This window comes from Notolabrus celidotus, chromosome 15, assembly GCF_009762535.1.
Source record: "Notolabrus celidotus isolate fNotCel1 chromosome 15, fNotCel1.pri, whole genome shotgun sequence".
In the NCBI taxonomy this organism is placed as follows: Eukaryota; Metazoa; Chordata; class Actinopteri; order Labriformes; family Labridae; genus Notolabrus; species Notolabrus celidotus.
Genome location: NC_048286.1, coordinates 1,186,995 through 1,210,153, shown reverse-complemented (window position 1 = coordinate 1,210,153; position 23,159 = coordinate 1,186,995). Strand labels below are relative to the sequence as shown.

At 40.9% G+C, this 23,159-nt stretch overlaps 1 protein-coding gene across 1 annotated transcript in view; it reads left to right on the top strand.

Annotated features, from left to right (window-relative positions):
* The window catches only part of LOC117826257 (cadherin-18-like), a 222,234-nt gene that overhangs the window by 153,457 nt on the left and 45,618 nt on the right, over nucleotides 1–23,159 (top strand). Inside the window, exons 4-6 of the mRNA XM_034702193.1 lie at nucleotides 1,049–1,216; nucleotides 7,614–7,801; nucleotides 19,359–19,612. Of these exons, the coding sequence (XP_034558084.1) occupies nucleotides 1,049–1,216; nucleotides 7,614–7,801; nucleotides 19,359–19,612 (610 nt within the window). The remainder of the gene's footprint in view (nucleotides 1–1,048; nucleotides 1,217–7,613; nucleotides 7,802–19,358; nucleotides 19,613–23,159) is intronic.

The window sequence follows — 23,159 nt, the reverse complement described above, 5'->3', positions numbered from 1 at the left end:
CTGGGGTAAAGTCATTTTCTCTGATGAATCCCCTTTCCCATTGTTTGGGGCATCTGGAGGAAGGCTTGTTCGGAGAAGACGAGGTGAGCGCTACCATCAGTCCTGTCTCTTGCCAACAGTGAAGCATCCTGAGACCATTCATGTGTGGGGTTGCTTTTCGGTCAAGGGAGTGGGCTCTCTCACAATCTTGCCTAAAAACACAGCCATGAATAAAGAATGGTACCAGAACGTCCTCCAACAGCAACTTCTCCCAACCATCCAAGGGCAGTTTGGTGATGAAGAATGCCTTTTCCAGCATGATGGAGCACCTTGCCATAAAGCAAAAGTCAGAACAAAATGGCTCGGGGAACAAAACATTAAGATTTTGGGCCCTTGGCCAGGAAACTCCCCAGATCTTAATCCCATTGAGAACTTGTGGTCAATCCTCAAGAGGCGGGTGGACAATCAAAAACCCACAAATTCTGACAAACTCCAAGCATTGATTATGCAAGAATGGACTGCCATCAGTCAGGATTTGGTCCAGAAGTTGATTGACAGCATGCCAGGGAGAATTGCAGAGGTCTTAAAAAAAGAAGGGTCAACACTGCAAATATTGACTTATTGCATGAATTCTGTGTAATTCTCAATAAAAGCTTTTGATACTTATGAAATGCTTCTAATTGTATTTCATTATACCATAGAAACATCTGACAAAAACACCTAAAAACCCTGAAGCAGCAGACTATGTGAAAATGTAATATTTGTGTCATTCTCAAAACTTTTGGCCATGACTGTAGCGTCCTGTTTAATACTGACAGGTAGAGCTGAGGCCTGCGTGTATCTGGTGACAGTGAGCGAGTGGGCTGATAATTTAAACCAACATATAAAAGGTGACAGCAGCTAAACCCTGAAGTCTGAATGTCCTGTCATGATGTAGAGGGTGCAGTATCATGTTTAATTAGGAATGATTAAAGAACTTTCATAATACAGTTCATTACTGTATGACAGATGCATTCATGTGTAAATCTAACAATTCTGACTCATCTATCTGTCCTCACACCTCCCACAGGTATCATCCGCACTGCCATGTCAAACATGGATCGAGAGACCAGAGACCTGTACGCTGTGGTGATCCAGGCTAAAGACATGGCCGGCTCAGTGGGAGGACTGTCTGGATCCACTACCGTCAACATCACCCTCACTGACGTCAACGACAACCCTCCAAAGTTTTCCCAAAGTAAGTAAAGCCTCTCGCTCACAGTCTGTAACCTGGTGTTTCTTCTTCCTGCTACTGTTTGTTTTTATGAATTAGATGGAACTTACTTTAAATCTATATACACTGAGATACTCCCAGAATGTCTTCTGTTAATCTGAAGCTTCAAATCGCACTGCTCTTTATGTGGACATGTGATTTTCAAGCCGGAAGTGACCATTTCAAGGTACAAAGGTAGAAGCTGGAGTTATGAGAGTTATCTAGTTGTGATTCCACCTCCCTGCTCTTGTAAATATAACAAAGTATAAGTAACTGCGAAGAACCGATCTCCTCACAATGACAGGCTGCTGTCTTCTCTGCTGAAGAAGCCTACAACAGAACAGACTCCTGGACACAGACTGCCACCAGGAATCAATGAATGACAAACATTTACAATTTATCTTAAATCAAGTGGGATACAACAGTTTGACTAAAAATGAGACAATTTCACTTGGTAAGATTTTGAGTTTTTGCAGTGCAGCTGGTGTTGGTCCTCTGTGTTTTATCAAGTCCAGAGTCCACACAGAGTCTACCAGGAGACTTTAGAACTCTTCATGCTTCATGTGCTGACGAGCTTCATGGAGACGCTGATTTCATTTTCTAGCAGGACTCAACATCTTCCCACAGCACCAAAACTCCCACCACATGGTTTACTGACCATGATGTCAATGTGACTGATTGACCAGATCACCTGACCTGAACCTTTAAGAGAATCTGTTTCCAGAGGAAGACGAGAAAACTACTGACGTAAAACAAGTCAAGGAGAAACCTATGCTGTCCCAGACTCTCAAGGAAATTAGATTGAGACCCCCTTCCTGTTTAGTGACTTGCATGGACAAGTTCTGTGACCCTTAGGCCAGCAGAGCCCAGGAGAGTGTAATAAATAACTAGAGGTTAAGATAAGTTTGGGCTTGGTAGTAGGCTGTCATTGGTTTGTAGACCTATAAAAGGTGCTGGTCAACAGCATTCTGAGAGTCAGCAGATTTGCAGAGCTGTTCTCCCAAGCATTCCGGGTGCTTGTTCGATACTGGTTTTGATTCTTGCAATAAACATATTACTATGCAAGCAAGCCAGTGTCACGAAGATTCCTTCTGCATCTACACATCACGGGCGGTCAAGATACAACACTACAGATGAGCTGAAGGCAGCTATCAAAGCAACCTGGGCTTCAGTAACACCTCAGCAGAGCCACAGCTGATAGCCTCAATGCTACGACTCCCTGTTTCAGTAATTCATGGTGAAGTAGCCCCAATCAATACTGAGTGTGTCAATGAACATACTCTACATAAATTCAACAATTTTGTATTTTTAATCATTTTAAAAATTGATCCAAGGAACATCTTACATTTTTGTGTTATCTAATTTTACATTTTTCAAAGTCAAAATATAAAAACACTTTTTAGTTTGCATGCAGAGTCTAAAATATATCACATTTTTACTGTCTGAAGAACTGATGGAAAATATTAAACTTTGTTTATTATATTTAAATTTACTGAGATGTGTCTGTACATTCAGTCTTTGTTAGTCTTTGCACAAGGACACAATCATCACCAATATGTTGCAAACAACTCTCTGACCTCGCCTCCTGTGGATAAAGATAACAGCTGGTGTTCCCAGATGAAACAGCTTTTGCACAAGACATACAGTGGGGCAAAAAAGTATTTAGTCAGCCAATGATTTTGCAAGTTCTCCCACTTAGAAAGATGAGAGAGGTCTGTAATTTTCATCAGAGGTACACTTCAACTATGAGAGACAAAATGAGAAAAAAAAAATCCAGGAATTTACATTGTAGGATTTTTAAAGAATTTATTTGTAAATGATGGTGGAAAATAAGTATTTGGTCACCCACAAACAAGCAAGATTTCTGTCTCTCACAGACCTGTAACTTCTTCTTTAAGAAGCTCTTCTGTCCTCCACTCGTTACCTGTATTAATGGAACCTGTTTGAACTGGTTATCTGTATAAAAGACACCTGTCCACAGCCTCAAACAGTCAGACTCCAAACTCAACCACGGCCAAGACCAAAGAGCTGTCCAAGGACACCAGGAAGAACATTGTGGACCTGCACCAGGCTGGGAAGAGGGAATCTACAATAGGCAAGCAGGTTGGTGTGAATAAATCAACAGTGGGAGCAATTGTAAGAAAATGGAAGACATACAAGACCATTGATAATCTCCCTCGATCTGGGGCCCCACGCAAGATCTCATCCCGTGGGGTCAAAATGATCATGAGAACGGTGAGCAAAAATCCCAGAACTACACGAAGGGACCTGATGAATGACCTGCAGAGAGCTGGGACCAAAGTAACAAAGGCTACCATCAGTAACACACTATGCCGAGAGGGACTCAAATCCTGCAGGGCCAGGCGTGTCCCCCTGCTTAAGCCAGTACATGTCCAGGCCCGTCTGAAGTTTGCCAGAGAGCATATGGATGATCCAGAAGAGGATTGGGAGAATATCATGTGGTCACATGAAACCAAAATAGAACTTTTTGGTAAAAACTCAACTCGTCGTGTTTGGAGGAAGAAGAATGCTGAGTTGCATCCCAAGAACACCATACCTACTGTGAAGCATGGGGGTGGAAACCTCATGCTTTGGGGCTGTTTTTCTGCAAAGGGGACAGGACGACTGATCCGTGTTAAGGGAAGAATGAACGGGGCCATGTATCGTGAGATTTTAAGCCAAACCCTCCTTCCATCAGTGAGAGCATTGAAGATGGAACGTGGCTGGGTCTTCCAGCATGACAATGATCCCAAATACACCGCTCGGTCAACGAAGGAGTGGCTCCGTAAAAAGCATTTCGAGGTCTCCAGACCTCAACCCCATAGAAAATTTGTGGAGGGAGTTGAAAGTCCGTGTTGCCCAGTGACAGCCCCAAAACATCACTGCTCTAGAGGAGATCTGCATGGAGGAATGGGCCAAAATACCAGCTACAGTGTGTGCAAACCTGGTGAAGACTTACAGGAAACGTTTGACCTCTGTCATTGCCAACAAAGGTTATGTTACAAAGTATTGAGTTGAACTTTTGTTATTGACCAAATACTTATTTTCCACCATCATTTACAAATACATTCTTTAAAAATCCTACAATGTGATTTCCTGGATTTTTTTTCTCATTTTGTCTCTCATAGTTGAAGTGTACCTCTGATGAAAATTACAGACCTCTCTCATCTTTCTAAGTGGGAGAACTTGCAAAATCAGTGGCTGACTAAATACTTTTTTGCCCCACTGTACAAAGATTGTGGATGTAGTTCTGTTTGAGGCGAATCAGACATGCAGTGGTGGAAAAAAGTTTTCGGGCACCCCAAATATTGCATTGAGAATCACTCTTAGGTCTGAAAGTGGAATTTCTTTTAGTACAGTCACAGCCAGGATTATTTATTCTTTGTTCAGTTTCGAACACATTCTCTGTTATTACAATGTTGAGAACTGACATATTGAAACTGTGAAGAATTTCGCTTTGGGTAACACTTTACAATAAGGGTCCCTTAATTAGCGTTAGTTAATGCATTATTAAGCATTAATTAACAGTTTAATAATAGTTTAATAATCGTTATAATGTATTACCTAACATTAACTAACACATTAGTTAATGCATTAATAAGCAGTTAATTAATGTCCACTGCTCAGAGTTAATTAATACATTATTAAGCATTAATAAAAGTTACAAAACTTAATTAGTTAACCATTAGTGAATGCTTTCTGGACCCTTATTGTAAAGTGTAACACATGCATCACTTAAGTAACACATTATAAATGCTAAACTGCCTCATAAGCATTACTTAACCATAATTAAGCATTAGTGAATGCTTTTTGGACCCTTATTGTAAAGTGTAACACATGTATCCCTTAGGTAACACATACGCTGAAGCAAAATGAGTTGAAATGTAGTTGAAGCAACACATGTAAAGAATTCAACACATTTTATTTAGAATAAAACAGATAATCACAGATAACATCTCAACTGGCACAGAGAAGTACGGTGGCCCTGAGAGCTCACAGCACTGCAACTTAAGAAAACACATGCAAAAAGACAAAACACAAGCAAATTAAGAAAACATCTTCATCAATTTGACAACACATGCACAGCATTTAGAAAACGTGATGCAAAGACCACAACACAATACATTAGAAAAACGCGCTGCAAATAGACAGCAACACAACAGAAGTGTTTCCAGAGGACACTTAAAAGTGATGCACACGCTTATGCTTATGCTTATGAGGCAGTTTAGCATTTATAATGTGTTACTTAAGTGATGCATGTGTTACACTTTACAATAAGGGTCCAGAAAGCATTCACTAATGGTTAACTAATTAAGTTTTGTAACATTTATTAATGCTTAATAATGTATTAATTAACTCTGAGCAGTGGACATTAATTAACTGCTTATTAATGCACTAACTACTGTGTTAGTTAATGTTAGGTAATACATTATAACGATTATTAAACTATTATTAAACTGTTAATTAATGCTTAATAATGCATTAACTAATGCTAATCAAGGGACCCTTATTGTAAAGTGTTACCCAGCTTGGTAAGTTTTTCTTGTAAACAATAAACAAAAGAAAATATCATTTGTATTTGTTTGTCTGTCTAATGCTTGAAACACAGTTTTTTGAAACACAGAAACAAAGATTTGCCCACAAATATTTCAAAACAATATTTGAGATCGTGTAAAATGTTAAGGGTTTCTGAAAACGTTTTTCCCACCACTGTGTGTGTTCTAAATACCAGGTCAAAGGTCATACAGAAACAACATTTAGGAATGTGAACATCTCTCATTAGCATAATGTGAATACAGACTTGTATGTCAAAGACACACGGATGCAAGAGAGACAGCTGGTGATGACTGTGAATGTGGCATGGTGCAAAACATCACTGTCTTCATAAAAGCAGGAGTACATCTGATTCTAATGTGAATATGACACGTGTGTGTGTTCGACAGCACCATCCCCACTCTTTCATCTGCTGCCCTTGTAATCAAATGACAAATAGAAATAAAACCAGAGCTGAAGCAGAAGGTAGATCAGCTCCATGCCTCATATCTACAAGTACAAGTGGCAGGCCTTGGTGCTAAAGTCATCCTCTCCTGAAGGTTGATCTGTAAAGATTATCTCCAATAGAATAATCCTCGGTGTATTGATGTTCCCTGAACACTCAGACTGAACTGCACCAGGTCTCCTATTAATGCAGGTGACATTTTTCAAAGAACTCAAGTGTCAGTAGGCGTAACTTTCATACAGGCTGTGCTGTTTTCTCAAACATAAGGTCTGCTGCTGAGGCGTGCATTATGAATAACCATGGAAACCTGGACCGAAGTGAACCACTATAATAGACCTGAATACCACATAGTCTAATCTGAGGGGGACCCATCTGAACCCTGATCCATCTTCAGTCCAGGCCTTTGCTCTCCTCTGAAACTTCAGACTCACATCACAGTGACCCCAGAATCCAGTATTGTTGTCTCCAAGCAGTGATGACTCAGACTCCAGCACGGACTGCATCAGGACTCAGAAGACAGAGAGGAGGATGCACATTTATTCATCACTGAAGACTGTTCTGTTATTATGAGAGACCCTCGGAATCAGTCCAGAGCTGCATGTGCTCACCTCAGCTATCACGAGACACCTGCAGTGATCCCTCTGCAGCAGAATTGTTAAGCAGCTTAGAGAGAGGTGCTGTGCTCATGGACAAATTCCGCCGGATCTGTGTCCGGTCCATCTGTGATACACCACGGCTCCAGATCTGATAGGTTTCTATTCTAGTCAATGTGTTAACTTCCACTGGATCTGCTCTCCGGATCAGATAAGCAAGACTTCTATTTTAGCCGAATGCCGGAGCACGACGCATCAATCTCAACAGAGCAGATGGAGCGGGACAGGAAGTAAGGCACCAAATGTGCTGAGACTGTGTTGGAGAGAGGGATAGAGGGAGATGAAGAGAGAGAGAGAGAGATGATAGTGGTGAGACGGATAGTAGTAGTTGTAGCAGCTGGAGTCTGGCACGTCCACAGCAGCAGAGATCCAGAGGAACCTACGAGACAAGGGAGCTCAGGGACTCCAGAAAGGTCTATGGTTAGTAACTTTAATGGGACAGGGAGAGTTAAAGTAAGAGACAGGCAGAGAGAGGAGAGAGAGTTCCCAACCCTTGCTTGAGGTTGAAATATAAATGAACCAGATGGAGAAAAAACATAATGAGCCTCAGGATAACATTTGGAGGTTCCGTGCTGAGAACATCAGAATACTGCTCACCACCTGCTGACAGATCAGTGCACCTCTTGAACACTCACAGAGAATATCAGGAGGCAGCGGACACACAGGATGTATAAAGAACATTATGGAGAGGTTTCATTTATTCATTGAAATGTGTGTGTGTGTGTTTCAGAGAGCTACCAGCTGTACGTACCTGAGCTGGCTGAGGTGGGGAAGGCTGTAGGTCGCATCAGAGCCAACGATGAAGATGAAGGGCGGAACGCAGAGATGAGCTACAGCATCACTAACACAGAGGCAGCGGCCATCTTCACCATCACATCTGACGCTGACCGCAGAGAAGGGATCATCTCCTTGAAGCAGGTAAGACTCACAGGAAGAAGAGCGGTGTGACGTCTACAAGAGCAGGGCGAAGCTGCTGTTACACCACTCACATTGCAGCTTAGTTCCTTCATGTGTCAGCTTTAAACTCTCCAGACCTTGATGCAGTTCAGCATTCTGGCTGCAGGTCAATTAAATGAACTATTTTAAACTTTGCGTAAAGTAAGAGTTTTACCACAGATAGAAAGACTTCACACTGAACACGTTCTCAGAGCGCAGTGAGGGCTGGAGATTGTGTTTTGTCCTCACAGTTTGAGCACTTTTCAAACTTACTGAAGTAAATTGTAAGAGAAAAAATCCAGGTGAGCAGAAGCTCTTTGAAACGGTCCAAGTGTCTGACTTTCCTCTGCAGCCTTTGAAATATGACAACAGGGAAGCTGAACACCAGCAGGAGGGAGAAGTGTTTTTTCTCTAAGCCACAAGTTAAAAGTGCTTTTGATTTCTTTGTTACTTTTTCTCCTTTTCCTGAACCCTAACCCTTGAAAAGTGGAGAACAGAGAGAGGCTTCCTGCACAATGGAAGGACTTCTTCATGATGGGATGATTTGCTTCATCCTGATGTTACACACTTGGGGCTCGATCTACTAAAGGTTTGCGTGTATAAAAACACGTGCAAACTTGATAGCGCGCGCAAAGCAGATTTACTAACTGGGAGCACCGAGGATTGCGTCTGTCAAATGAGCAAAACAGCACTCGCTATTCATTTAGCGTGTTTGCCTTCATGAATATGCAGAATACATGCAGATCATCAGAACACGCAAAATACTGGGAGGAGGAGATGCAAATGTAATCATTTAGCACACGCAATGTGATTTATCAAACCTGAAGCAGATAGCGGGCGCTGTTTTTGCGTCTATATTTAGCACGTTTGAATGGCAGGTGCAAACTGGCACAGCGTTACGCACACATGGCTGCGGTCACTGTAAAGCTCATCATAACATCGCTTTACAACATGCCCACAACAGCAGGGCTTACAAGCATTACTACATTTTTTACACACAGTTTATGTCATTTTTAAGTCAATCAAACGGACATGAAGTCTAACAAACCAACTGAACAACACAAATAAATAAATAAAACAACACAAATTCAAAGCAGTTCAGCACCACGGATAGCGACCGCATCATTCTGACACCCACTTTAACTTTTTCATATAATGAGAGCACAGTAGGTCACTGTATCAACAGATATACAGTTTAGTATAATTGGCACAGCGGCCCACATGTTCACATACAAACAAAACATCAATATGAAGTACTCGGCCTACTCACCACTGTTTGAAGGAGCCTTAAGCTCTGCGGACTTGTCCACGATGCACTGTATGTCCATTTTCTTTGATCTGTCATTCTCAATAGATAACATGACATGTCCACTCAGTCTATTCTGTCCCATCGTGCTCATCAAGGGGTGTTTGGTTAGTTTTAACTTGGAGAAAGAGCACTCAGAAGGTGCAACGTTGACGGGAAGAATGAAAAATAAAAGCAGGGACAGGCCTCATCAAATCACTCTCTAAACTCCATCAAAACACTGATTGCGTTTTGGAGCAGAGTAGAACCCTAACCCTAACCCTAACCCTAAACCCTAACCCTAAACCCTAAACCCTAACCCTAACCCCTAACCCTAACCCCCTAACCCCCTAACCCTAACCCCCTAACCCCCTAACCCTAACCCTAACCCTAACCCTTCTGTTTTTTCTCACAGCATTCACCTTTGCTGGAGTTCACCGATGTGTTTATTTCCCTCCTCCACAAAGACCTCCAACTCCATGTCTTCAAACTTCATTTATCACTTAAGACCACTCTGTTCTCTCAAACTCTACATGGTGACAGCCGATAGCACACGCAAAATGCTCATTAAAGGGCGGTCCGCACCACTTTTGCACTTGTTATCATTTGCGCACGCAGTCATAGTAGATCACCCGCAACACGCCCAGAAATAACACGTGCAAAATTATTATTTGCACACTCGTTATTTGGGATCTTAGTAGATCAGGCCCTTGATCTTTTTGTGAGGAATAAGAATAGGTTCTGTTTCACATTCATTGTGGCGCACCTTTAAAGAGAGGCAGGTGACAGCTGGCAATCCCCATGGTGGAAGATAAATCTGAGACTGATGGGTTGAACTTAAAGTCACAACAGTTTAATCCAAAGCTGTTCATGATATTGTGGTTTGTGAGGATATCCCTCTCCAGTTTATGCTACATATTCACAGATCAGGTCAGGGACGCTGGGATGCCTTAATGGTTTGTTCAAACTGCAATTCTGAGCAGCTGCTGTGCGTCACAGAGCCTTTTTATTATCATCCAGGTGTGTAACATGTTAGAGCAGCGACACAGCTGCTGATAATCTGCTGTGGGGCTGAAACTATGTTTCTTCTCATGAAGTAAAACATGATTAAATACAAAGCAGGCTATATTTTAAAAAGCCATATGTGGCGTTTCGAAAACCAGGTGTTGAAGTGTGGACCCAAAAGCACAACCGGAGGCAGATGAAGCAGTTAAGTGAATTTATTGAAGGGAACAAAGGGTGGAGGGAAGGGATCTAGGGTCCAAGGCGTGAGGAGGGAATCCGAGGAAAGGTGAAGGCTGGAGACGTGAGGGCTTGAGGAGGAGGCTGGTGAGCAGCACTGGGGGGCTCGTGGAGGCACTGGAAGAATGGAGGACAGCAGAGTTAGTCACTGGTAAAAACACACAAAGCTGGAAAGCTGGAACAACAGAATTCACAAGAGAACTCTAGAGAACGGGCCGAAATACCACAACAGATACAGGAACAATCTGGCACTGGAGATGCCTCACAGCAGGGCTTACATGCAGGTGGTGATTGCAGTAATCTGGTGCAGGTGTGAAGGTGCAGGTGGAGCCGCCCAATCTCTGTGAGGTAGAGAGAGAGAGACTCCACACAAGAAAACTACTTCCAAAAAAATGCCAACTTAAAAGCCTAAAACATGTTGCCATCACCACACCATATCTAATATTATATCAGGTATGAGACACAAAGTAAGACTGTCAGTGCAGGTTTACACAGGGAGCAGAGTACAGTCAGAGATTCACAGTGAAAGGGTTCATGTGAAGGTCACACAGTTTCTGTGATACTGTGGGATGTGAGCTGATGTGGCGTTTGCCTCAGACAGGAAGAGTTTCAACGTTTCAACATCAACGAAAGGAAGAGCTTTTTTTTTATTAACTCTGGGCAAAAGCACAGACACAGCAACGGACGCTTTCCAGCACAAAGCCTTCCTCAGCGTTGCAGGTATTAGCTAGATGAGACCCTTAAATACAGGAAGTGATTCTCACTGTTACAAAATAAAACTCTCAGCTTAAAAATCACAACTGTATATAATCGCTTATCCAAATAAAGGGTCAGTAACACACCCCAAACAGACCGTACAAGGACATCATACACAAGAAAACAGAGGAAGAGTGTATGTCTGTTTTAGCATTGTTTAGATGTCCGAAAAAATGTGTTTTAATTTGAATATGTATTTGAAGACGTATGTATCATAGCCCCCCCTGTTTGCTCTACAGGGGCTGTGGTTGAGTTTATGTCAGGTCTGGGTCGGAGGGATTGACAGCACAGGTATTCTTCAGTGTTTACTGAATGGTAAAATGTTGAGTCCTGAGGGGTATACTACGAAGTCGGATTTGCGGTTACCGAGGTAACTTCAGGGTTAACTCTGAATTTTCAGTACTATGAAGGTGGTTCACTCCTTAACAGGGTAGATCACCATGGTTACTCATGCTGAACTCCGGAGCAGGTTATGGTCAGGATCAGAGATCAGTTTGTAGAAAACTCCGCCCACTGACCAATCAGCTCACTCCATCACAGAGCTCTGTGACCTGATCACGAGGGGAGGGGGGAGAACTTCAGTCAAACCCACAGTGGACAGAGAACAGAGTTATTATAGTCAGATATATCTAATGATGAATAAACAGTTATTATAGTCAGATATATCTAATGATCAATAAACAGAGTTATTATAGTCAGATATATCTAATGATCAATAAACAGTTATTATAGTCAGATATATCTAATGATTAATAAACAGAGTTATTATAGTCAGATATATCTAATGATGAATAAACAGAGTTATTATAGTCAGATATATCTAATGATCAATAAACAGAGTTATTATAGTCAGATATATCTAATGATTAATAAACAGAGTTATTATAGTCAGATATATCTAATGATCAATAAACAGAGTTATTATAGTCAGATATATCTAATGATGAATAAACAGAGTTATTATAGTCAGATATATCTAATGATGAATAAACAGAGTTATTATAGTCAGATATATCTAATGATTAATAAACAGAGTTATTATAGTCAGATATATCTAATGATAAATAAACAGAGTTATTATAGTCAGATATATCTAATGATGAATAAACAGAGTTATTATAGTCAGATATATCTAATGATGAATAAACAGAGTTATTATAGTCATATATATCTGCACTAATGATGAGAAATAAGACGTCATTTACGCATTCAAACAGTTTTTGTCTGATCTCTCAGTTCTTCCTTCATGTTTCAAACTCAGCTGTGTTGAAGTTAATCTGGATTATGTGTTTAACTTCTTCATATTTGCTAATATCAGTGCAGTGTTTGAAATTCATGTGGATGTGCTGACGGCAGACTGTCTGTGTCTGTGATTGGTCACATGTTGCCTTCTCTGCCCCGTTCATGTGAACGCGCTCAGGGTAATTCTGGATTGACCCAACATGTTGATAACCAGCTTCGTGTGACAGTTTAGTGTGATCTCCTTTGTCAGGTTCAGTGAAGCCGGATCAGGAGAAGATATCTAGGATATGCTGAACTCCCTTCGTAGTATACCCCTCTGATTGCTAGTGCCTTGAAATTAATGACTTACTGTGTTGAATTTTAACACACCTTTACTATAAAACTGATTGAAATTGTGACTATAATTATCCTTTATTATTATTAATAGTAATAATGAATAGTAATAATAATAATAATAATAATAATAATAACTTTATTTATATAGCACCTTTAAAAACCAATGTTTACAAAGTAATTTGACAAACAAAGCATGGTTGGAACAACAAAGTAAACCTTCTGACAGACAGGGAGGAAAATATACAGAATACAACGTGAGGTTAAAAAGAATACATGTAAACTAAACAGAATGAAGAGGTGTGACATTAGACCAAGACATCATTGTTTGAAGAGTTTTTCAAAGATAAATAAATACAATAAGTAAATAAATAAAAATGGATAAGTAATTAAGCATTAAAAGGACAATAAAAGAGGTTTCCAGAATGAGAAGACAACATCACATCGGAAAATTAGAAAAAGTGAAAAGGATAGATTAGGAACATTAAACTAATGAATAATTTTTTTTTTTTAAATAAGTCAATTCCATTAATCAAATACAATTTACAATAATCAATTAGTTGGATAAAAACTAACAATGATAATGAAATAGAAGTAAAAACGGTCAGAACTCACAACTCTGGTTACCAGACAAGAGGCAATGCACAAAGCTGTGGTTCCAGAACAATCAGTGTCTCTCTCTCTCTCTCTCTCTCTCTCTCTCTCTCTCTCTCTCTCTCTCTCTCTCTCTCTCTCTCTCTCCTCCAGCATCACCTGCTGGGCCCCTCACCTTCAGCGCTGTAATGTCTGGTACACCTCTGGAATAACAAACTGGTTTAAAGTAATGGTGCTCCGGCTCTTGCTGTAGGACCAGATGACACTAATTGCAGCAGATAACTTTGCATGAGTTTACTGAGCCGAGGCGTGTGGGTAATGGTGGCAGACTGACAGCAGAATATAATCATGTGGCGCAGCAGCTATTTTTATAGGGTAGATAAAACTGCTGTTGAACATGTAACACACCTGGAACGTGGGATGCAATGCGATCCTTTCACTGGTTACACGTCAGCACGTTGTAAACCCGAACAAGTATAAATGACTCAAAATGTTTGTGGTCACTGATTACATTAGAGTTTTTAGGTAGCTGAAATTATAAAATATGATTTTAGTTTACTCAATTGTTTCTTTCTATTTTTTAATGTTCAAGTTTCCCAACTCAAATGTATTAGTTCCTTTTTTTATATTTTTAATTCATACATACTAGATAAAACTGAGTCCATGTCCTGGTTTGGTTAGTTTAGTTCTTGTGTTTTATGCCTTGGTTCCTTCCCATGTTTATTCTGTATTAGTTATCCTTTGTCTCTCTTGAGTGTTTAGTGATCCATGTCTCTTGTTGTGTTTTCTTACTCTAGTTTTGTGTTTCCTGTTTTATTTTTTAGTTCTGAATCCTTGTTTCCTGTTTTATTTTGTAGTTCTGAATCCTTGTGTCTCCTGTTTTATTTTGTAGTTCTGAACCCCTGTGTTTCCTGTTTTATTTTGTAGTTCTGAATCCTTGTGTTTCCTGTTTTATTTTGCAGTTCTGAATCCTTGTGTCTCCTGTTTTATTTTGTAGTTCTGAATCCTTGTGTCTCCTGTTTTATTTTGTAGTTCTGAATCCTTGTGTTTCCTGTTTCATTTTGTAGTTGTGAATCCTTGTGTTTCCTGTTTTATTTTTTAGTTTTGAATCCTTGTGTTTCCTGTTTATTTTGTAGTTCTGAATCCTTGTTTCCTGTTTTATTTTGTAGTTCTGAATCCTTGTGTCTCTTGTTTTATTTTGTAGCTCTGAACCCCTGTTTCCTGTTTTATTTTGTAGTTCTGAATCCTTGTGTTTCCTGTTTTATTTTGTAGTTCTGAATCCTTGTGTTTCCTGTTTTATTTTGTAGTTCTGAATCCCTGTTTCCTGCTTTATTTTGTAGTTTTGAATCCCTGTGTTTCCTTTTTTATTTTGCAGTTCTGAATCCTTGTGTTTCCTGTTTTATTTTTTAGTTTTGAATCCTTGTGTTTCCTGTTTCATTTTGTAGTTCTGAATCCCTGTTTCCTGCTTTATTTTGTAGTTTTGAATCCCTGTGTTTCCTTTTTTATTTTGCAGTTCTGAATCCTTGTGTTTCCTTTTTTATTTTTTAGTTCTGAATCCTTGTGTTTCCTGTTTTATTTTTTAGTTCTGAATCCTTGTGTTTCCTGTTTTATTTTGTAGTTCTGAATCCTTGTGTTTCCTGTTTTATTTTTTAGTTCTGAATCCTTGTGTTTCCTGTTTTATTTTCTAGTTCTGAATCCTTGTGTTTCCTGTTTTATTTTGTAGTTCTGAATCCTTGTGTTTCCTGTTTTATTTTTTAGTTCTGAATCCTTCTCCAGTCTCCAATTAAGTTTGACATCATGTCCTTGTGTGTTTCCCTCCTTTAGTGATTCCCCTCATTAGTCTCACCTGTGTCCTGTATCCTGCGTCCTCACCTGTGTCCTGTGTTCACACCATAGACTGTATAAAATATGGACTTAGTATCCGTGACGTCACCCTTCTGTTTCTGAAGCGCTGTTTTTAGGCCAATCATTGGCGGCAGCCATATTGCTGCTGTCGAGCGATTGTGACGTAAAGAGGCGGGCTTTGAGCCTCCTAGCCAACAGCTACAGTGTTCCCGCCTGTAAATCAAGTCAGCTGTGCCTCTCATTGGAAGACTAGTAATCTAAACGTCTTTGAAATTGCTGCGTTAGAAAAAAATTCACCCCCTGTACAGTGTGTGCCAATCAAGAAACAAGCTATCCAGACTACACTCGTCTTTTGAACCAGGCTGTAAACATGTTTATTTCTGCGTCTCTTTAAATTGGTGTGTATGTGGTTTCCGGTACTTCTGGAGCCAGCCTCAAGTGGATCCTCAATGAACTGCAGCTTTTAGCACTTTCGCATTGGACTCATATTTTTAGACTGGAGGTTGCCGCTTGGTTCACACCTGTGTTGATGACTCTGTGTATTTAGTCCCTCATTAGTCTCACCTGTGTCCTGTGTTCACACCTGTGTTGATGACTCTGTGTATTTAGTCCCTCATTAGTCTCACCTGTGTCCTGTGTCCACACCTGTGTTGATGACTTTGTGTATTTAGTCCCTCATTAGTCTCACCTGTGTCCTGTGTCCTGTGTTCACACCTGTGTTGATGACTCTGTGTATTTAGTCCCTCATTAGTCTCACCTGTGTCCTGTGTCCACACCTGTGTTGATGACTTTGTGTATTTAGTCCCTCATTAGTCTCACCTGTGTCCTGTGTCCTGTGTTCACACCTGTGTTGATGACTCTGTGTATTTAGTCCCTCATTAGTCTCACCTGTGTCCTGTGTCCTCACCTGTGTTGATGACTTTGTGTATTTAGTCCCTCATTAGTCTCACCTGTGTCCTGTGACCTGTGTTCACACCTGTGTTTATGCCTCTGTGTATTTAGTCCCTCATTAGTCTCACCTGTGTCCTGTGTCCTCACCTGTGTTGATGACTCTGTGTATTTAGTCCCTCATTAGTCTCACCTGTGTCCTGTGTCCTCACCTGTGTTGATGACTCTGTGTATTTAGTCCCTCATTAGTCTCACCTGTGTTCACACCTGTGCTGATGACTCTGTGTATTTAGTCCCTCATTAGTCTCACCTGTGTCCTGTGTCCTCACCTGTGTTGATGACTCTGTGTATTTAGTCCCTCATTAGTCTCACCTGTGTCCTGTGTCCACACCTGTGCTGATGACTCTGTGTATTTAGTCCCTCATTAGTCTCACCTGTGTCCTGTGTTCACACCTGTGTTGATGACTCTTTGTATTTAGTCCCTCATTAGTCTCACCTGTGTCCTGTGTTCACACCTGTGTTTATGACTCTTTGTATTTAGTTCCTCATTAGTCTCACCTGTGTCCTGTGTTCACACCTGTGTTGATGACTCTGTGTATTTAGTCCCTCATTAGTCTCACCTGTGTCCTGTGTCCACACCTGTGTTGATGACTTTGTGTATTTAGTCCCTCATTAGTCTCACCTGTGTCCTGTGTCCTGTGTTCACACCTGTGTTGATGACTCTGTGTATTTAGTCCCTCATTAGTCTCACCTGTGTCCTGTGTCCTCACCTGTGTTGATGACTCTGTGTATTTAGTCCCTCATTAGTCTCACCTGTGTTCACACCTGTGCTGATGACTCTGTGTATTTAGTCCCTCATTAGTCTCACCTGTGTCCTGTGTCCACACCTGTGTTGATGACTCTGTGTATTTAGTCCCTCATTAGTCTCACCTGTGTCCTGTGTCCACACCTGTGTTGATGACTCTGTGTATTTAGTCCCTCATTAGTCTCACCTGTGTCCTGTGTTCACACCTGTGTTGATGACTCTGTGTATTTAGTCCCTCATTAGTCTCACCTGTGTCCTGTGTTCACACCTGTGTTGATGACTCTGTGTATTTAGTCCCTCATTAGTCTCACTTGTGTTCACACCTGTGTTGATGACTCTGTGTATTTAGTCCCTCATTAGTCTCACCTGTGTCCTCACCTGTGTTGATGACTCTGTGTATTTAGTCCCTCATTAGTCTCACCTGTGTCCTGTGTCCACACCTGTGTTGATGACTCTGTGTATTTAGTCCCTCATTAGTCTCACCTGTGTCCTGTGTCCACACCTGTGTTGATGACTCTGTGTATTTAGTCCCTCATTAGTCTCACCTGTGTCCTGTGTCCACACCTGTGCTGATGACTCTGTGTATTTAGTCCCTCATTAGTCTCACCTGTGTCCTGTGTCCACACCTGTGTTGATGACTCTGTGTATTTAGTTCCTCTGGTTCCCCTGTCCTTGTTGGATCATTGTTGGTCTTCCTTGTACCGGTACAGTGGTTTAGCGTTGTCTTTCCTCGTTACCTGCCGCGTCATGAAGAACAGCTATTGTGGTTTTTTAAGTGTGTGAAGACTTACATCGTGACGTTGATGACGTCATACGCAGTGACCCTCTGTACACTCAAAAGTAGTTATTTGGACATGGATAATATCTCAATAAAATGGATCCATATATAATTAAAACAACTTTAAGAGTTAAGATAACTCAATAATTCATTGTTGGTTCAACTAAATAGCTGGTTTTGAGTGCTGTACCCTTAATGGCTATGAGTTAGAAGGACTGTTCAGGTTTACAGTTCAGGGTGTAAGAGGAGACCTCTGTCCTCTGCGTGGCTTTGTGAACAGAAACTGATCATACAGTGTATTTATGTGTTAGTGTAGACATCAGGCAGACATAGGACATTTTAGTCTGCATCATCCTGTCCTAAAACATCCCTCTAAAACAAAAATACCACAGGCCTTGGTCTGTTATGTTGTGATGATGATTCACATAGTGAGAAGGAATGACAACACATCAACAGGAGCACACTGTCTGACTGTCAGACATCATGCTTTGAATAATCCTGTTGAAACGATTGCAATATGGTGGAAGTTACAGAACATACACAACATTTAGGTTTTAGAGATTCTTGGGGAGAATATACACTACCAGTCAACAGATTGGACACATCTTCTCATTCAATGGTTTTTATTTATTTAAATTATTTTCAACATTGTAGATTAATACTGAAGACATCAAAACTATGAAATAATCTGGTTTTGCCATAATCTGGATTATAGGACTATCCATTGTGTACCAACCCTACCTCTGAACAACACAACTGATGGTCTCAAACACATTAAGAAGGCAAGTCATTCTACAAATGAACTCTTGACAAGGCTCATGTTCATTGGAAACCATTCCAGGAGACCACTTCATGAAGCAGACTGAGAGAATACCAAGAGTGTGCAAAGCTGTCATGAAGGAAAAAGGGGGCTACTTTACAGAATCTAAAATATAAAACAGATTCTGCTTTGTTTAACACTTTGTTGTTCATTACATAATTCCATATATGTTCTTTCATAGTTTTGATGTCTTCAGTATTAATCTACAGTGTTTACAATCATTACAATAAATACAAACACTTGAATGAGAAGGTGTTTCCAAACTTTTGACTGGTGGTGTATATATTCAGAGAAACAACCTCAAATTAACAACATTACCTCTCAACACTGTGATGTCTCTGATCAAAACATTTGAGATTGCCTCTGTAGAGATAATGACTCTTTTTTCAGTTTCAGAACTTTTTTATCATTATTTATTTATTTTTCTTCAGAAGAAAATCTGATTTTACATGTTTAACTTTTGCCTCTTTTAAAAATGTTTCACACAATTTCAATCCTTTTATCAAAATCATATTTTATCAGCTTACTTCAGGAACATAATAACTGCACAAATCTGTTAGAAAGAGGCAGAACAATGAAGGCACTGGGGAACCATCTCTCAGAGTTTAAGGTTCAAGTGCAGGCTTGGTGATGGATTTCTATACATCTTTATGAAAGCGAAATAGTGGGTTGAGTTTCAAAGCTGAATTACTGAGTAGGGAGAAAATAAAAATGACAGAAGATAATCATACAAGAGAAAGTCAAAAGTGCAGGGTCAGTTTTTATTCTTGTGAAAGTCCCTGCTCTAACTTACCGTCGTGTTTTTAAAGCTTTGTTCCTGAAGCATGAAACTCCTGCATGCTGTCATCACTAAAGGATGGTTTGTATTAATCAGAGTTGTCTTTAATTAGTAGTACAAATGCACAAGTATCCTCAGTATGATCACAGAGCCTCCTGTCTTCTCCTCCTCAGCCTCTGAACTATGAAAAGAGGAAAGTTCACACGCTGAACATCGAAGCGTCCAACACTTACCCAGACCCCCACTTCTTCCACCTGGGGCCCTTCAAGGACTTCACATCGCTGCGAGTCATCGTAGGAGACGTGGACGAGCCTCCTGTCTTCTCCATGGACTACTACATCATGGACGTGTATGAGAACTCACCGGCGGGCACCCAGGTTGGCACTGTGACCGCCCTGGACCCTGACAGCACCAACAGCGCCGTCAGGTAGAGAGAAAAACACAAGAATGAGTTGTGTGTAGGAGTTTTGTGTTGCAGATTCCCTGCAAAAAAAAAGGGCCTCTCAGTCGTATCTCAGCTGTGTCAGTGTGCGTTCTCAGCTTGTCGACTGCAGAAATGTGCAGTTTAGTAAAGTTATGTTTTGATCATGACTCCTCCTGCACACTGAGTCATTACCAAACAAAGAAACTGTTCATGTTTGAACACAAACAACTGAAAAACTCATCCCGCTGTCTACTAAAAAATCTGTATTACATCAATGTGATCAGGACAGGCGGCCTTCGCGTTTATTAAAGGTGACATATCACGCTTTTTTTCTTCAACATATATTGGTCTAAGAGGTCCCCAAAACATGTTTTTAAAGTTTATGCTCAAAAAAACACTTTGAAATCAGATTTTGACATGCCTGAAAAACCCTCTTCTTCAGCCCTGCTCAGAACAGTCTGTTTTCCCTCTGACCACGCCCCCTCAGGAAGTGGATGTGCCCTCGGCTCTTCAGCATGTTGATCTAATGTTTACATGTTGGCTGAATATACACGGCTGCTCACAGACCTGCGTTACTTCAACCCTCTGAATCTGATCCAGAATCTGATCCTGACGGACAGGCGCCTGCAGCAGGACCTTTCTGAAGGATTGGTCACAGATTTAGTGTTTCTTGTTGTTTTATTTATCAGTATGTCGACGTGTGTCTTGGTAAACAGCTACGAACATGTAGCTATGTGGCTATGCTAACTAGCGCTAGCACTTATCCATGACAAAATAAAAATCATCCACTAGATCTTCAAATCTGCAGACGTGGGGAGTAAAACCGACCTTTGTGTTTATTAAGACAGCCTACAACTAGCATGCCTCCCTCCTAAGCTTCTTGTTAGCACACATGTGTGCAGGGAATGAAAAACAGAGGAGGGGTTGAGTTGTATTTTATACAGTCTATGGGCTGAACAAGCTCCGAGCTCTGACTTCAGTTACAGACCGCATGGCATTGTGACGTATGAAAAACACTGAAAACTGAAACGGCTCGTTTCACACACATTTACAGAAAGGTGTAGAAATCAGAACAGGGGCAGAATGGATTCTTTTCATTCTCGGGGGGTTTGTAGACATGCCAGGGAAACATATTTCAGGTAGAGAACCATTAAAAAGTTGATTTTGCATGATATGTCACCTTTAACTAACTCATCACCTCGGGTGAGACAAGACAAGACCTGCTGTTTTAGCGAGTCGATTGCAAAAAAGCTCTGATTGAGAGCTCAAACTTCCAAAAGTATTTTAAAAGATATTGTAATAAATGTCGCGGGTATCACTATCATGTCCAATAATCACAGGCTTCGGATTAGAAAAATACAACAACTTTTATTGGATAGGAGATAACATGATTCATAAGATGTGGATGAAAAGACTACAATGGAAACTCACCCCCCTCAATCCTGCTGAGGCACTGCAAAAACCTCCACGAATGCGCTCTGAACACAATTAAAGATGCTAGATTCTAGCTGAAGGCACACCACACACAGCACGCTAGCAGCCTCTACTGGAGGCACTGCAAACTACACACGGTTAGATACACTGCACATCACACGTGACAGCCAAAGTCCCCGGCTGCCTACACAGGTGAAGTGCTGGGTCTCCACAGAGCTAGTCCCAGCGCACAACTGATTAAACTATAAACACACAGAAAATACAAAGTCAATGTCGCAGCACTCGCTACACCCTGCCCTGACTCTCTACAGGAGGCATCTTGCCTCCCCTTCCAGCACAGGAAACACTAACCCCCTGCTCTGAATGTCTTTGTCACTGGCTGCCCTAAACAGCTAAGAACAACACCCTCCCTCCTAAAAGAGTGTCTTGCCACTCGGTGCGTCTCTCGCCTGCAATCCGGCACACCTGCTACCAGGTGAATTCATCTCACCCGCTACCAGGTGAATTCATCTCACCTGCTACCAGGTGAATTCATCTCACCCGCTACCAGGTGAATTCATCTCACCTGCTACCAGGTGAATTCATCTCACCTGCTACCAGGTCAGTTACTCCGCCCCACCCAGAGTCTCATCACCCTCCATCCATCCATTATCTTGACCGCTTATCCAGTTGGGGGTCACGGGGGGGCTGGAGCCTATCCCAGCTGGCTTCGGGCAGAAGAGTCTCATCACAATATCCTTAAATTCTCTCTCACCAGTGCAGGATCACAGAAGTCCAAGTCAGGGCCAAAAGATGAGTCTGGATTTTGTTTTACCAACACTTCACTGAAATACCTCAGCAACAAACAGTCTAGTCTCAAAAAACCCCAAGTAACGAAAAAGAGTTTATTGAGATCTGAAAAGTCAAACAGCCCATAAACCTGAATTGGTTTACGTTCAACCAGGCTTCTGTCTTATTAACCAGGTGTATCCACTCTCTGCTTGGTGGACCTTCCACCTTACTCAAAAAGAGCCACCTGAAATCAGGTTCTGGGACTCAGACTCTTGGAAACTCCTCAGAGGTTACTCAGATCTGTTTATATTGGTGTTGGTTTGGTTTGATCATCCCCAAACTCAGCCTACCTGGTTCCAACCAGTTCTAAAGCCAGATCCACAAAGACACAGATTGATTTCAGGTGGATTTCTGTCCATTACCCCACCATCTGTACCATCCAGGAGTCAGACCTCTGCTGGGATCTGCTGACAGTCACGTGAATACATGATGCTAATTCAGTGCAGATCTGTGGTCCACTTACTGCCAGTCTTGCTTGCTGCACATGAAAACATCCGCCTCCTGGTGTAGCGTTGTGTACGTGTAATATCAGATATTAAAAATATGAAAATAATATTTCAAAACTTTGTGAATTATTAATTTGATATTTCATAAAATTGTAAAATCAATTGGGGCACCACCCACTCGTGTTGGATCCAATCACAGTGATTAATTCTGAAAATTGAACACTAATGATTGACCAAATATAAAAATCAGTCTCATACAATTTAAATCTGAAGTCATGAATTCTTTACAAACACATTGGCCCACCCTGCTTGGAAATGAACATACAGACAAAATCCTTTATAATATATGAAGTTTAATGTAAATAGAATGATGAATAGATTATGATTCTGGCAGATAATGAACATAGATGAATAACAGACAAATATACCTTTGAGCAAGGATAGCTAGTAGAAGACTACTATTTGACTTGGTGATAGTGATTTAGTTCAGTTGTTTTAAACAGAGTGTTAGACACTAATTTAAATCTCTGATTTGGAAATATAGTCAAACTATAGGACTTTCAGAATGAAGCCTAAATCAACTTCAACCACAGAAACTCTGGAACAGTCAGAACCGTCAGCGAGTTTCCGATGGGTCCGGAGGAGTTTGCTCCAGTCTTTCAGTGTGTTGTCACGCGTTCGTCGGATTTCCACCCAAAGAACCGAGTGATGTCTCGTGGTCAAAAGTATAAAAAGGAAGAAGTTTCTCCCGGTGATGTCCACAAGTCCTTTTGATTAAGAAAGCATTTAATTGCACACATCTGGAAAAAGTTAAACACAGGGAGATGGGATCTGGACAG